Source organism: Engystomops pustulosus, chromosome 7 (assembly GCF_040894005.1).
Source record: "Engystomops pustulosus chromosome 7, aEngPut4.maternal, whole genome shotgun sequence".
Lineage (NCBI taxonomy): Eukaryota > Metazoa > Chordata > Amphibia > Anura > Leptodactylidae > Engystomops > Engystomops pustulosus.
The window spans coordinates 144,992,572-145,008,881 of NC_092417.1; the positions used below are offsets into that span (position 1 = coordinate 144,992,572).

At 43.4% G+C, this 16,310-nt stretch overlaps 1 protein-coding gene across 1 annotated transcript in view; it reads left to right on the top strand.

Moving 5' to 3' along the window:
• Window positions 1-16,310, top strand: part of CD81 (CD81 molecule) — a 36,036-nt gene that overhangs the window by 7,487 nt on the left and 12,239 nt on the right. The window contains exon 2 of the mRNA XM_072118115.1: window positions 15,582-15,696. Within this exon, the coding sequence (XP_071974216.1) occupies window positions 15,582-15,696 (115 nt within the window). The remainder of the gene's footprint in view (window positions 1-15,581; window positions 15,697-16,310) is intronic.

The following is a 16,310-nucleotide window of genomic DNA, read 5'->3' on the forward strand; positions in this document are numbered from 1 at the left end:
ACCCGGGCCCAAGAGGTTTAGGGGGCCCTTATGGTATCACTTTCCCATATGAGAAGACTATTACTATAAACCATACATTATAGTCGGGGGCCTGGCTCAGACTTTGCACTGGGGCCCATCAGCTTTTAGTTACGCCACCTAGTGGAGATCCTTTTAGAGAGTGCCCAAATTACAACAAAAACTCACTTTTTTAAGTGGCAACATAGAAATTCAAAAGGAACTGCTCATCATGAATAGGGACACACACCCACTCACTCCAGCACTTTGTCTTTGTTGAAAAGTACAGCGCAGACACCCCATCTTAAATCTGGCTCCTCCCACCAGTAAAATCCAAAAACTTTTTGGCCCCACCCACCACTGTATGGCCCTGCCCACCACAGCTTGACCCCTGCCCACTGCAGGGTGTGTGAGATGGTGAGGAGATCTGCAGTTCCCCTCACAGTGCTCACTACTAAATACACCATGCAAGTGAGAGGGACATCATTCTGGCAAGGACAGGAAGTGGACAGAGAGAGTACTTCCTGTCAGCTTAGGACAAGATCTGAAGAGAATATGGGGGAGATTTATCATAAGTCTCTTAGAGCAAAACTGTTCTATTTGCCAACTAATTAGAACTCAACTTTCATTTTCCCACAGCTGTTTATAAAATTAAAGCCGAGCTCCAATTGGTTTCCATAGACAACTAGAACAGATTTACTTCAGAAACTTGATGCTAAACCTCCCCCATTGAGCTTTCAGTCAAAAGAAGGCGAACTCAATGGCAGACTGGAGAAAACCTGACTCTTCTCTTTAGAAGTTGACTCTATCGGAAACATTTACTAAGGCAGTTTTTTGTATACGTTCTTTTAGTTGGAAACCGCTTGCACCAGTATTTAAGAAGTGTCTGCGCCACTATTGTGTCACATGCGTCCCTTTTGTGGCGCAGCTGCACTCGGCACCGTGCGACAGAAATTAGGGGGTGTTCCGGCACTGAATCGGCTCGTGCACTGGATTTAACATGCAAAGTCTGTCACACGCCCTATGTTAAAGGTGCACCATAAAAAAGTTGGTGAACTCTGTCGGGCCGGTGCCGGGAAGCGACACATTCATGATTTCTGGCGCACTTTCTTAATGAATCTGGCACATCCAGCATTATACACATACAAACTGCAAATCTAAAGCAGGCAGAAGGGACACATCCTCCATTCCCCAAGAAGATGATTCCATATGTAGGAAGTGATTCCAGACTTGTAGGGGATATAATATTCATACAGCCCAGGGCCCATGGCAGTCTTAATCCGTCCCTGTATGTACTGTACACAGAGATACTGATTGTTATACAGTATAACAATTGCTTCACCCAACATCTGCCAGGACCTACACTCCATGTAATGTTCTCTTATATAAGACAGAACTACAAACCCCCTTGATGCAATCCGTAAGCCCCTGTGAGCACTGGAGAATGGTACTGCCTGTCCTCCTTTATTCGGCTCCAGCTCCTGCAGCTGTATCCAGCGTGTGACAAAATTGTATTTGTATTAAAGTCCCTCCTGCTGTCATCCCGACAGTTTTTACAGTCTTTTGTTGATGAAATCTTTGCCCTTGGTGGAGTATAGTTTAATCGATGCCCCCTCCCGCAGCTATTTCAAGGAAGTTAACCCCTTAAGGATGCAGCGTCTTTTCATTCTCCACCTGCAAAAATCCATAAGATTTTAATTCTATTTACGTATATACTCGAGTATAAGCCGAGTTTTTCAGCATGAAAAATGTGCTGAAAAACCTCACCTCGGCCTATACTCATGTCAAGAAAAAAAACCCAGTGTACTCAGCTTCCGACAATACCATCTTGCTGGCTATATACTACAGGGGCAGGCAGGCTATATACCATATTTTTATCGGACTATAAGGTGCACAAAAAATCCTTTGATTTTCTCAGAAATCAAAGGTGCGCCTTATAGTCCAGTGCGCCTTATATATGAACCTTACTTACAGACAACAGCTGCCTTGAACTGTGCACAGGTCTGCCACCTGCTGGTCATTCATCCTTATAATCCGGTGCGCCTTATAGTCCAGTGCGCCTTATATATGAACCTAGACATTGTAGCAGGCATTTATTGATGGTGCGCCTTATCCTCCAGTGCGCCTTATAGTCCGAAAAATACTGTACTACAGGGGCTGGCAGGCTATGTACTACAGGGGGCTGGGAGGCTATGTACTACAGGGGAGCTGGCAGGCTATATACTACAGGGGGCTTGCTGGCTAAATACAGAAGGGGGCTTGCTGGTTATATACCATGGGGGCTGGTAGGCTATATACTGGGAGAGTGTGACTAATGCATTTTCCACCCTCGGCTTATACTCGAGGTTTTTCCAGTTTTTTGTGTTAAAATTAGGGGGTCTCGGCTTATACTCGGATCGGCTTATACTCGAGTACATATTATTCCATGCTGTGTACCGGGAAGCTGGAAAAAATTCCTAATGTGGTGAAATTGGGGAAAAAAGAATTTACATCACTTTCTTGTGGGCTCAGTTTTTACTACTTTCACTGTGCACTCCAAAGGATACATCTACTTTATTCTTTTTTAAAAAATCTACATTTTCAAAAATAAAAATGATTATGTAAGGAAAAATAATCATATCGCCACCATCTGACTCTAATAACTTTTTAATACTTCGGTGCACAAAGCTGTGTGATGTGTCATCTTTTGCTAAATGAGCGGACATTTTCATTGCTACTATTTTGAGGACTGTGCAACCTCTTGATCACTTTTTATTACATTTTAATGTGGTGTAAAATGGTATAAAAGGAGTGTGTCAGATATTTTGGCGCTATTTTCGTTATGGCGTTCACGGTCGGGAATAACCGTTTTTATATTTTGCTAGATCGGGCATTTTGAGACGCAGCGATACCTAACATGTTTGTGAGTGTTACTGTTTATAACATTTTATATCAGTTCTAGGGAAAGGGGTGTGTTTTGGTTTGTTAAAATTTTTTGTTATTTTTTAAACCTTTTTTCAAACCCCACACACAATATGAAAACGTTATTTGCTGGGGAAGATGTCAAAATACTGTAAAGAGGATTTTTTTTGTACAGGAGGTTTTAATTTTTGTAAATGTATAAAAACATTACAAAAGATCGCACCGACCCAAAGAATAAAGTAGACATGTCCTTTGGGGAGCACAGTGAAAGCTGTAAAGTCAAAGCGCACACGAAAACGGTGCAAATGCGTTTTTCACCAATTTAACCTGCATTAGAATTTTTTCCTGCTTCCCACTACACGGCATGGAATATTAGATACCATCACTATGAAATGCTATTAGATACGCAGAAAACAAGCCTGTACACAGTTCTCTACGTGGAAAAATAAAAAAGTTATGGATATTTGAAGGTGGGAAGTGAGAAATGAAAACGCAAAAATGAAAAAGGGCTTGGGCGTTAAAGGGTAAACTACAAGATAAAGACAGCTACACCCTAGAGCAATGGTGGGCCCAGTGGGCACTCAGGCCATCACCAGAGAGGACTCCAGGTATCTTCCTGCAGTCCCAGACAGCCCAGGACTTGCTGTTCACAGAGCTATTTTAAAGTGACAGCTCTACCTGGGACCACTGGAGGAGCAGGAAGGTGTGGGCAGAACTGGATTATCATTGTAGCTCCTGCTCCGGCTCTGACAATTCTTCCTGTTTATGGGACCCTGGAGCGAAGCTACAATGATCAGCCAAATATATTCTATTTTCTACTTTATTGGGTGCTGATATGAATGAAAGATGTGACAGAGTAGGGAGTATAAATCTCTGTGCTGGCACTTGGCGATAAATAAGTGGGTCTTGGTTGTAGTTTGGGCACTCTGTCTCTAAAAGGTTCGCCATCACTGCCCTTGTGTCAGTCTGCTGTTGTAAAGCTCACTATGAAACACACGATGGCCTGTGGAGCACTGGCTAGGACTCTTCTCTCCATGTAAATGTGTTATGTTAATGAGAAGCAGTCGTCTTGCAGTATGCGGAATACATTTCACGGATTCCTGAATCCAGAATGTCGTTTCCTCTTTGTTCCAATTTATTCCCAAAGTCTACTCAGCATTCCTGTATATACTCCTTGTGTCTGCTGGGGGCCACACCCTTCCTTTCCCAGCTGTGAGGGTCTCCATCCACACATTCCTCAGTCTTTTTATAGACACAAGGAAGACGGTCAGTAAGTTTCTTCTGCGGGGAAGGCTTCGCTCTTGGCAGCTCAGTTATACGGACAGCTGCAGCCAGTAGGACCTGCATGGATCATACAAGAATCGGTATCAAAGCCTTGGCAAGAAGCGGACCCCATCAACAGATGGAATCCAACAACGCTTGTAAGAATTCGCCATCTGAAGTCTCCTCCCATTTCCCTCTGCTCCGAATGATAAAAGTCAATTCAGGTCAAGTGTAGTAAAACCAATCCTACATTTCCATTATATGTCCCGAGACCCAACCCCATATACATGCACCCCAGGCTGTGTATGGGGGGTCCAGCTGGCCACACCCTACAGTAAAATGACCAAATATAAGGAAAGAGAAAGATTGGATTTCAACATGCTTGTTACTTTTGTTCTTGGAGGGACTTGTGTATTACTTCCAACCCACATTCCCCCTCAACCCTCCCCCCCCAAAAAAAAAAAATCCGGCAGAAGATTAGGTGGGAGAGCCATTGGTTGAACAAATGTTCATCCATCTAATGAGGGGGATTCATTATACCGCCAGGCATGTAATCTCCATCCTCGCCAGTTTCCCTGCTTTTCTGACCTGCACCCCACTTTGGGTGTGAAGCAGGACAGGTAGGGGTGAGAATGTTGGAAATCTGGTAGAGACTATAAAATCCCCACCAATCACCCTGATCTTAGGTCCCTCCTGGCAGACATTGCGCCCCGTATCTACTAAGAGGCCGCTCTCCTAAACGCTGGTGGGGAGAATTTTAGGACATTTAAAACTATGGGGGTCATTTACTAAGGGCCCAATTCACGTTTTCCCGACGTGTTACCCGAATATTTCCGATTTTCGACGATTTTCCCTGTATTGCCCCGGGATTTTGGCGCACGCGATCGGATTGTGGCGCATCGGCGCCGGCATGCACGCGCCGGAAATCGGGGGGCTTGGTAGTACGAAAACCCGACGGATTCGGAGAAACCGTCGCATTTAAAAAAAAAAGTGTCGCGGGACACGCACTTACCTTCACCAATTATAGAATCGTGAACTCCGGCGGGCCTCGTCGGACATCAGCACAGCAGCGACACCTGGTGGACGTCGGAGGAACTGCCTTAGTGAAACGCCGGAAGACCTGAATCCACCGCAGAGAACGCGCCGCTGGATCGCGACAGGACCGGGTAAGTTAATCTGCCCCCATGTCTTTATGAATTCTCTCCAATGTGTGTGGCCAGGCTAAGCCGCCATTCCCTCAAGCAAATCTACCATCAAATCTATCATGATAAACCAGGGACACTTACCCATAGATCCACCAGCATAACTGTAGTAGAATTCTTATATTTGTTATCCATGATCTCCTTCCTTCTAAAATCAACTTTTATAAATATGCTAATGAGTCAGAGGGGCTCTGGGGGCTGTACTCCAGATGTAGCTTCACGGGCTGTTGGATTATTTTTTCCTCCCCCCTCCCCTCTGCTCCCTTGGCACTCCCCCCTCCCTTTACCTGTCCTAATCTCATACAATAGAAGGGGCGAAGAGCTCCTGCACAGTGTAAGAGCCTGTGAAGCTAAAACACAGAGGGGCTTTGGTAACACCCCCCAGAACCCCCTCGACTCAATAGCATAATTTAAAACATTGATTTTAGAAGGAAGAAGGACATGAATAACAAATATATGAAGAAAACCACAGTCACAGCGCCTGGATCTATGAGTAAGTGTCCCTGGTTTATCCCTCTTTGTTATGCCCTAGTTTTTACATAAAAAGGCTTTTAAAATTATACAAATGAGCCCCTCAGACTTATATGCATAATTTGTAAAGACTTTTTTTCTAAAAAAAAAAAAAAAACAAGGGCATAGAAAGTTTAAAGAAGAGTTTACAATCCTTGATCCAGACGGTAGATGTCTTTTAAGACCTACCCTTCTACTTTTATATTCTATGAAGAGTTATCGTACAACATGTATGCAAGCCAAATAAAAGTGGAGGGGGCCAGGAGAAACACCTTTTAGGGGAAATACCCTCCACTTATTCCATTCAAATCCTGGACTCTCAACAAGTTGCAAATGCAAAAACATGACTCATCTCAGCCAAAATATGACTCTTCTCTGCTCATTTTCACATGGAAGAGACTTTGGAGAAGATTTTTTAATAGGTAAAAAATTGAGATTTTACATAAAAGAGGAAATTCTGGAAAGGACATATCGTATCCTAAAAGGGGTTAGTACAGTAAAATCTGGTGACACTTTGCCCCATACTTCTGTATTGCATGGGGCTCTTGCCTCAATATTGGTTTGCCCTAGTATTACCTCTGTGGCCTTCAGTAAAAGGATCTTGGGCACAAGTTATTTGAAGGCTAAGTTTTTGAATTGAATGGACACTTTCCCATGGAAACCAATCCGGTTCTGTTTATTCCATTATAGTTAGCGGTGAAGTTGGCAATGACATATGTCACCTGACCCTAATCGTGCTTCATTGTAGACTGGATATAAAAATAACCATTCAGGGTCCAACTTACATGCGATTATAGGATTTTTTTTTAGTATTTTATTAGCTTTTCAGCCCTTAATGCCCTCCATAGTCCTCAAAGTCCTTCTAGAAAGTGCAAGAAAGTCACACTTGTCCCCTGGATTGCCATCCCCCAACAACCCCCCCAATCCTTCCAGAATTGAATAAAGTGACAATGTTATAATGTTAATATCTGCTGTATACAAGATGTAGACTTGTATATCGGTCCCCACGTTACATCCTATCTCTAGCGTTCTGACACTTCTGCTCTTCCTGTTTTCTCAAGCGATTTCCTGTGTTTTGGGCAAACCTAGTCAATAGTTCAGTCTGTTATAGAGACATTATTAGAGTAAATACGGGTCACCTTCCTCTGACTCCAGAGCTTTCCCGTGTGTGATACAACAGATCATTAGGTTTACACCGTTATGTAAGGTATTTTTATTTTTTTGTGATTTTTATGCCTATTTAATAATGACATATGGCACATTGCCTTATGAACACTACAATACAAAAAATTGAGAAATAAATGTGCCCATAAAATGTAACCTTACAAATTGTTTATAGAGTCTGTGGTCAGCAATAAAGCACAATGAGAAGATCGATATTTTTTAGCAAAGGTTGCATCAAAACTTCTATTTAATTCATTAAATCTTTGCTTCTGTTCGCTGGAATTCAGTTGCCTGTCCAAATGCTGCCTGCAGATAGGACACTATGTATAATCTGCTCAGCTCCTCCTGCTCTATGACATGCTGCCTGCAGATAGGACACTATGTATAATATGCTCAGCTTCTCCTGCTCTATACCATACTGCCTGCAGATAGGACACTATCTACGATATGCTCAGCTCCTCCTGCTCTGTAACATGCTGCCTAACATGCTGGAGACCCCCCCCCCCCCCCCATGCTGAATATTACAGTGGATGCCCAAAGGTGGGGCTCATGTCCCTTGACATTTCTTGAATTTTCATACTACTTTAAGGGCTTGTCTGGTCACTCCAAGTTTTCCCCTATCCACAGGGCAGGGGATATCTCACACAAGTTTATAGAGAAATGAGTCACCCATGTGCTTTCCTCTCTATACATCTCAGTGGTGCTTATGGAAATAGCCAAACACAGTATTCGACTACTTGGGATAAAACTGACGGGATAAAACTGGAACCCCCAATAATCTGCAAGGTTTCCCCTAACCTGCGAAAAAACTTGCATTGAACAGACAATCCCTTTTATTTTTTTAATAGCTGCTCCATGACCATGTCTTTGATTGCTCCGATTTGGTTCCGAGAGCCAAAAATAACCAGCCTTAAGCCCCTTCTACACTGGCGTTTTTCACGCGCGAGTTCTGCGCGTGCATTTGACGCGCAGAACTTGCATTGCACTCTGTCCCATTGTATTCAATGGGTCTTTCTCCATTAGCGTTGTTTTTGACGCGCGTGCTTGCGTTCGTTTGCACGCGCGTCAAAATCGCAGCATGCTCTATTTTTGCGAGTCACGCGCAATTTTCACGCCCCATTCAAGTCTATGGAGATGCATCAAGAACGCATTGCACTCGCAATCATTGCAAGTGCAATGCGAGTGCAATGCGTTTTAAACGTAAGGGTTGCTAGGTTACCAGAATAAGGCCTCTTCCACACTAGCGTTGCGTTTCACGTCAGGGTGCAATGCGTGAAAAACTGACGTTTTTGGCTGCATTTTTGTTCCATTTTTACTTGGAGTAATTAGCGTTTTTGCGTTTTTCACGCGCGTGTTGTTAGCGGTTTTTTTGCATTTTCGGCGCATTTTTCACGTGCGATTCAATGGGAGACTCGAGCATTTTTCAAAGGGACCATGGTTTGGGATTAAAATGTGTTATTTAATTGAAAAATAATGTCTTCTGATAATTTGCAAACATCTGCGATCTATTCTTCACTGTTCCGCGTGTATATTATCTCCCGACAATTTAGCAGATGTGAAGAACAGTGAAGAATAGAATAAAATCATTGTACACAGTGAACACAGTGACCACAGGATCATTTAAGATAAAAACACAGTGCAGAACACAGTGCAGAATAGATTACAGATGTTCGGCACATCTGCTTACTTGTCGGGAGATGCGCGCGGAACGGCGCGAACAAAATAGCATGTGAAGAACAATATATATGTGTGTGAAGAACACATTGCAGATGTTTAAATACATCTGCAATGTGTTCTTCACACATATATATTGTTCTTCACATGCTATTTTGTTCGCGCCGTTCCGCGCGTATCTCCCGACAAGTAAGCAGATGTGCCGAACATCTGTAATCTATTCTGCACTGTGTTCTGCACTGTGTTTTTATCTTAAATGATCCTGTGTTCACTGTGTACAATGATTTTATTCTATTCTTCACTGTTCTTCACTGTGTTTTTTTAATTAAATGATCGTTCGCGAGCAGGGGAAATACTGTTATTCTGGTAACCTAGCAACCCTTACGTTTAAAACGCATTGCACTCGCATTGCACTTGCAATGATTGCGAGTGCAATGCGTTCTTGATGCATCTCCATAGACTTGAATGGGGCGTGAAAATTGCGCGTGACTCGCAAAAATAGAGCATGCTGCGATTTTGACGCGCGTGCAAACGAACGCAAGCACGCGCGTCAAAAACAACGCTTATGGAGAAAGACCCATTGAATACAATGGGACAGAGTGCAATGCAAGTTCTGCGCGTCAAATGCACGCGCAGAACTCGCACGTGAAAAACGCCAGTGTAGAAGGGGCTTAACAGTATTTCCCCTGCTCGCGAACGATCATTTAATTAAAAAAACACAGTGAAGAATAGAATAAAATCATTGTACACAGTGAACACAGTGAACACAGGATCATTTAAGATAAAAACACAGTGCAGAACACAGTGCAGAATAGATTACAGATGTTCGGCACATCTGCTTACTTGTCGGGAGATGCGCACGGAACGGTGCGCCCAAAATAGCATGTGAAGAACAATATATATGTGTGAAGAACACATTGCAGATGTATTTAAACATCTGCAATGTGTTCTTCACACACATATATATTGTTCTTCACATGCTATTTTGTTCGCGCCGTTCCGCGCGCATCTCCCGACAAGTAAGCAGATGTGCCGAACATCTGTAATCTATTCTGCACTGTGTTCTGCACTGTGTTTTTATCTTAAATGATCCTGTGTTCACTGTGTTCACTGTGTACAATGATTTTATTCTATTCTTCACTGTTCTTCACATCTGCTAAATTGTCGGGAGATAATATACACGCGGAACAGTGAAGAATAGATCGCAGATGTTTGCAAATTATCAGAAGACATTATTTTTCAATTAAATAACACATTTTAATCCCAAACCATGGTCCCTTTGAAAAATGCTCGAGTCTCCCATTGAATCGCGCGTGAAAAATGCGCCGAAAATGCAAAAAAAACGCTAACAACACGCGCGTGAAAAACGCAAAAACGCTAATTACTCCAAGTAAAAATGGAACAAAAATGCAGCCAAAAACGTCAGTTTTTCACGCATTGCACCCTGACGTGAAACGCAACGCTAGTGTGGAAGAGGCCTTAGGCCCCTTCCACAATTGCGTTGCAGATCACGTCAGAGTCTGATCAGGGAGCGATCAGGGTTTGGTCAGTGAAAAAGCACATTTTGCATCAGAGTGCAATCAGTTTTCAGTCAGAGTTTGTTCAGTGTCTCAGTTTTTCACGCGCGTTTTCAATGCAATTTCAATGCAACTTCAATGCGTTTTTTCCGCGCAGAAAATGCGCGTGAAATGGACTCAGTACTGAGCTCTATCTTTTCTATGGCAATTGATGCGTGAAAAACACATTGCACTTGCATTGGACTCGCATGTGTCTCAGAGTGCGATGCATTTTTGATGCATCTCCATAGACCTGTATGGTGCGTTTTTCACGCGCGTGACTTGCAAAAGTAGAGCATGCTGAGATTTAAATGCGCGTTAAAAAAACCGCGCATGTGTGCGTGAAAAGAAATGCAAGTCTGAAAATACCCATTGGTTACAATGGGTCAGAGTGCAATGCAAGTTCTGTGCGTCAAAAGCACGCGCAGAAAACGCGCGTGAAAAACGCAAGTGTGAAAGGGGTCTTAGTGTCCACATCTGGGCTAAAAGAAGCATTACAATTGCTTCACATTTTCATTGGAGGGGGTCAGTTTTAGTATTTGGTGGAAAAGTAAAATGCTATTCTAGTTCTACTTTTTTAAGATAATTTTTATTAAATTTAAAATTTTATAATATCAAAATAAGAATAACAAGGATGGAGGTAAATTGAAAACAATATTACATACAAAGTATTGAGAGGATCACAAAATTGCCATAGTAATACAGCAATACATCAAAATAGAAGGGGTATTTCAACACTCTTGTACATCATATTATTCCAGAAGGGGAGTAGGACCCCCAAAATTCCAGTCTTTTTGCTCCTTTTTGGAACAGAAAATCAGAAATTGCAATGCAGAAGTGAACTCAACCTTACATAAAATTTGTATGGAAATCGCAGTTGATGATATACTGTGTGGCCGTGGACTAGTTCTTCACTGGCATTGTCATTTGTCTTATGTATAGGATGTGTTTATCTCTTTAGGATTTGGTATATTCTGTCCTTGAACTTCCTGATCTTTGTGAACATTCAGGGCAACCCCCTTCTGTGTCACCCTTTCACCTCCCAGTACTTGGAATGGCAGAAATGACTCTGCCTTTATTTTCTCAAAAAACAAACTAAGGTTTCCTTCCCAAGGAAAGGGAACTGAGTCAGTAAAAAATATCTCTGCCCTAGATGACCTCTTACAAGAAAACTTTAGTCATCCTTCTGAACCATTGTAGGCTGTCTTGACACTGAAGTATCCAGATATAGGTTTTTTTTTTTTTTTTTGCAAAGCTATAACCTAAACCTACAAGTTCCAAAACTTCTTGTAAATCCACTTTGTGCACCACTTATGACAAAGTTCCTTCAATTTCTCGTTCCTGACATAATTAATAGAAGCATCATGGTTGGCCCAGATGAAAGACCCAAGTGACAACCTAGTGATGTACTATGTATGGGATTATAGTAGACCACAAAGATACTTAGATAACATAGACTAGTATATACATCTTCATACATTGCTCCTTCTCCAGCTCTTTTTTTTTTGCAAATGAAAGGTATCTAACCATTCTCCACCAGAGGAAAAAGGCACTGTGATGGAATCTTACAACTGCTAGAGTGACAAGGAAAACAGGGCTTAGAGCCAGAGTTGGTGACTATTTTGTGGAAGTGGAATGAATTGAGGAGTCAACGTTGGAAGTTTGGCTCACTGGCTCCACAGCCCTGCTTAGGGAAGTTATAGAGATCTAACTGTAAAAAATTATTTTGCAATACAGTATTATAGTAATATGTTGACGTTATGATGGGTGGAGGTTTAGGTACTGATAACAACACTTGTTCATGGACTTCCCTAAAGACCGGCTCATAGGAGACTACTACCAGATAAGTGCCAAGAGGAGTTCTCATGTTAATAGTGATGTTTCAAAAGTTTTGATTGATGGGTACCCCATTTATTAGAACTTTTGATGTCCAAATGATTTTGAACATATAGTACTGGTAAGGTCCTTTCACACTGGCTTTATGCTATTATGGGATAATAATTGTATTATGCCACATAATAACATACAGTAAAAAAATGTACTTTGCCTAGGATCTTATCTTGTGCACAGTATACCCCCCCCCTATAGTTTGCGGGAAATACCGTATTTTTCAGACTATAAGGCACACAAAAGATCCCTTGATTTTCTCAGAAATCAAAGGTGCGCCTTATATATGAACCGTACATACAGCTGCGTTGAACTGTGCACAGGTCTGCCACCTGCTGGTCATTCATCCTTATAATCAAGCGCGCCTTATAATCCAGTGCACCTTATATATGAACCAAGACATTTTAGAAGGCATTTATTGATGGCGCGCTTTCAGAGGTCGCATTAACGCCTCACCACCCGTCATAGACGCTTGATGAGGCGCCATTACCCCCCAAAATAATTGCCATGCATAAAATTACGCTTGGCAATTATTCCCAGTAGCGCGCAGGCTGAGCGGTTCGGCACGCGCTGCAAAAGAGGTAAGTGTCTGTAGCGCGATCACATCGCGTGCCGGGCCGCTCAGTGGGACAGGTGACACAGTGATCCGTGTCAGCAGCGCTCCCTAGCGAGAGCGCAGGCCCCGGGAGACCTGTGGATAGCGGGGCTGCTGCTCCCTGTCCTGCTCCATCTCTACCTGCCCGCAGCTGCCTGCGTTTATGTGATCCCGACGGGACTTAAGAGCAAGGCCGGGTGAGTGTGTGCAGTGTTCTGTTTGTGCTGTGTGAGTGTAGTGTAGTGTGTGCTGTGTGAGTGTAGTGTAGTGTGTGCTGTGTGAGTGTGCTGTGTGAGTGTAGTGTGTGTGCTGTGTGAGAGTAGTGTGCGGTGTTGTGTAGTGTGTGCTGTGTGAGTGTAGTGTTTGCTGTGTGAGTATAGTGTGTGCTGTGTGAGTATAGTGTGTGCTGTGTGAGTGTAGTGTGTGTGCTGTGTGAGTGTAGTGTGTGCTGTGTGAGTGTAGTGTGTGCTGTGTGAGTGTAGTGTGTGCTGTGTGAGTATAGTGTGTGCTGTGTGAGTGGTGTGTGTGCTGTGTGAGTATAGTGTGTGCTGTGTGAGTATAGTGTGTGCTGTGTGAGTGTAGTGTGTGCTGTGTGAGTATAGTGTGTGCTGTGTGAGTGTAGTGTGTGTGCTGTGTGAGTGTAGTGTGTGCTGTGTGAGTGTAGTGTGTGCTGTGTGAGTGTAGTGTGTGCTGTGTGAGTATAGTGTGTGCTGTGTGAGTGGTGTGTGTGCTGTGTGAGTGTAGTGTGTGCTGTGTGAGTGTAGTGTGTGCTGTGTGAGTGTAGTGTGTGTGCTGTGTGAGTGTAGTGTGTGCTGTGTGAGTATAGTGAGTGGTGTGTGTGCTGTGTGAGTGTAGTGTGTGCTGTGTGAGTGTAGTGTGTGTTGTGTGAGTGTAGTGTGTGCTGTGTGAGTGTAGTGTGTGCTGTGTGAGTATAGTGTGTGCTGTGTGAGTATAGTGTGTGCTGTGTGAGTATAGTGTGTGCTGTGTGAGTGTAGTGTGTGCTGTGTGAGTGTAGTGTGTGCTGTGTGAGTGTAGTGTGTGCTGTGTGAGTGTAGTGTGTGCTGTGTTAGTATAGTGTGTGCTGTATGAGTGTAGTGTGTGTGCTGTGTGAGTATAGTGTGTGCTGTGTGAGTGGTGTGTGTGCTGTGTGAGTGTAGTGTGTGCTGTGTGAGTGTAGTGTGTGCTGTGTGAGTGTAGTGTGTGCTGTGTGAGTGTAGTGTGTGCTGTGTGAGTATAGTGTGTGCTGTGTGAGTATAGTGTGTGCTGTGTGAGTGTAGTGTGTGCTGTGTGAGTGTAGTGTGTGCTGTGTGAGTGTAGTGTGTGCTGTGTGAGTGTAGTGTGTGCTGTGTTAGTATAGTGTGTGCTGTATGAGTGTAGTGTGTGTGCTGTGTGAGTGTAGTGTGTTTTGTGTTAGCATAGTGTGTGCTGTGTGAGTGTAGTGTGTGTGCTGTGTGAGTGCAGTGTGTGCGCTGTGTGAGTGTAGTGTGTGTGCTGTGTGAGTGCAGTGTGTGCGCTGTGTGAGTGTAGTGTGTGAGTGCAGTGTGTGCGCTGTGTGAGTGTAGTGTGTGCGCTCTGTGAGTGCAGTGTGTGCGCTGTGTGAGTGCAGTGTGTGCGCTGTGTGAGTGTAGTGTGTGCGCTGTGTGAGTGTAGTGTGTGCGCTGTGTGAGTGTAGTGTGTGCGCTGTGTGAGTGTAGTGTGTGCGCTGTGTGAGTGTAGTGTGTGCGCTGTGTGAGTGTAGTGTGTGCGCTGTGTGAGTGCAGTGTGTGCGCTGTGTGAGTGTAGTGTGTGCGCTGTGTGAGTGTAGTGTGTGCGCTGTGTGAGTGTAGTGTGTGCGCTGTGTGAGTGCAGTGTGTGCGCTGTGTGAGTGTAGTGTGTGCGCTGTGTGAGTGTAGTGTGTGCGCTGTGTGAGTGTAGTGTGACCGAAATTTTCATACTCCTCCTCGGGTAAAAATACTCCTCAAAACTGGTGAGAGGAGTATTTTAACCCTTCTGGAAAAATGTTAGTGCGACCTCTGCACGCCTTATAATCCAGTGTGCCTTATAGTGCGAAAAATACTGTACTTCAAATGGAAGACAATAATAAAACACGAAGAAACCCTCTGTTTGGTAGTGGGTAGAAATTTATAAAATAAGTAAGGAGAATAATCGGAGCCAGTTGTCGACAGTCCAGAAGAATTGTTTCCCCCATTACAGTGAGAGCTCTTGTCTTCTGTTAATAAGCATACTTAATAGAGTTACCAAAGAAACTGTCTCCATATATTATGGAAAAGCTTTCTGGGATAACTGCATTAACTGACTGTGAGACAAGAGCTCCCCTTTATATACTAAGGGAATGTGCGCACTATACGGCCATGATCTCCCGAAGGGATGGAGAACCATCCAGGCAGGTGAAATAAGAGTATATTTAGCTTGTACCCGACAGGCTGATAATTGACTATGGCACCGAGTGCTGTGATAACCTGCTGAGAACAGTCATACCATCGCAGGCAACATTAATGTGTAAAATGGTTTTTACAGCTCCTTGGTGTTGGCAGAGCTCTAGAGGAAAACAGTGAGATCATCGCAAGTCTCTTATTATGAGGGCAGGATTATAATATGGACACATAGGAGGGTGTGGTGCTGGGGGTAGAACCATCACACACATGTATGTATTGGTTTTGGTGATACAAAGATCTTTGGGTTCTTGATGATTGGAATCATCAAGAACCTAAAGTTCTTTGTAGATTATATTGGAATATTTGTTTTTTGTATGGCGTGAAGGGCACCTGGTGCCCATAAACTTGTCTTTTCACCTCCTTCTATCATCTAATGAGTTATACATTTCTCTTACAGCTGGCAGGAGGAGTGATCCTTGGTGTTGCCCTATGGTTGAGACATGAGCCCACGACCTCCAATCTACTCATCCAGCAAATTGGGGACAAGCAAGTTCCAGCAACTTTTTACATTGGTGAGATTTTGCTGAATATGTAATATTTTATACAGGATGAATTATATGTTTCTACAGTTTATTTCCATTGAGAATAAAGGATTGGGCGCATTAAATTCCAACAGCTACATTCATATCGCACTGAGGATCCACCACTAGAGATAATTGGCTGGTCTATTGAAATTGCAGGCTCGGCCAACAATGTGTAGGGGCAGCTTTGAATAGTCGCTGACTTTGCATAAATCAGTTGTGCAAGTGATCACTTTCTGCATTACACTCTGCTGAACAGCTTACTAGACAGAAGTATGCAGGGTAACATGTTCTATGCAGAAGAGAGGGGGACTATTGAATCAAAGCAGCGAGATCTCCTCTTAATAGTACAGATGACCGCAGCTTCACAGACAGACACTGCAGAGGGAAACTGGTAAAAAATGAAGATTGCGACCACAGATGGTGCTCAGGTGGTTCACGTCGTTCTCTTATACTTATATGGTTCCATTGTTGGCATTTAAGGGCCACATAAGCAATCACCTCGGGAGTGAAAGTCCTTGGGGCTGCCATGAGGTTTGTGTGTTTTTTAGGTTGCTATGGACCCATTAAGGAGTCTTTTAGGATTGTGAGCTTAGCTCAGATAA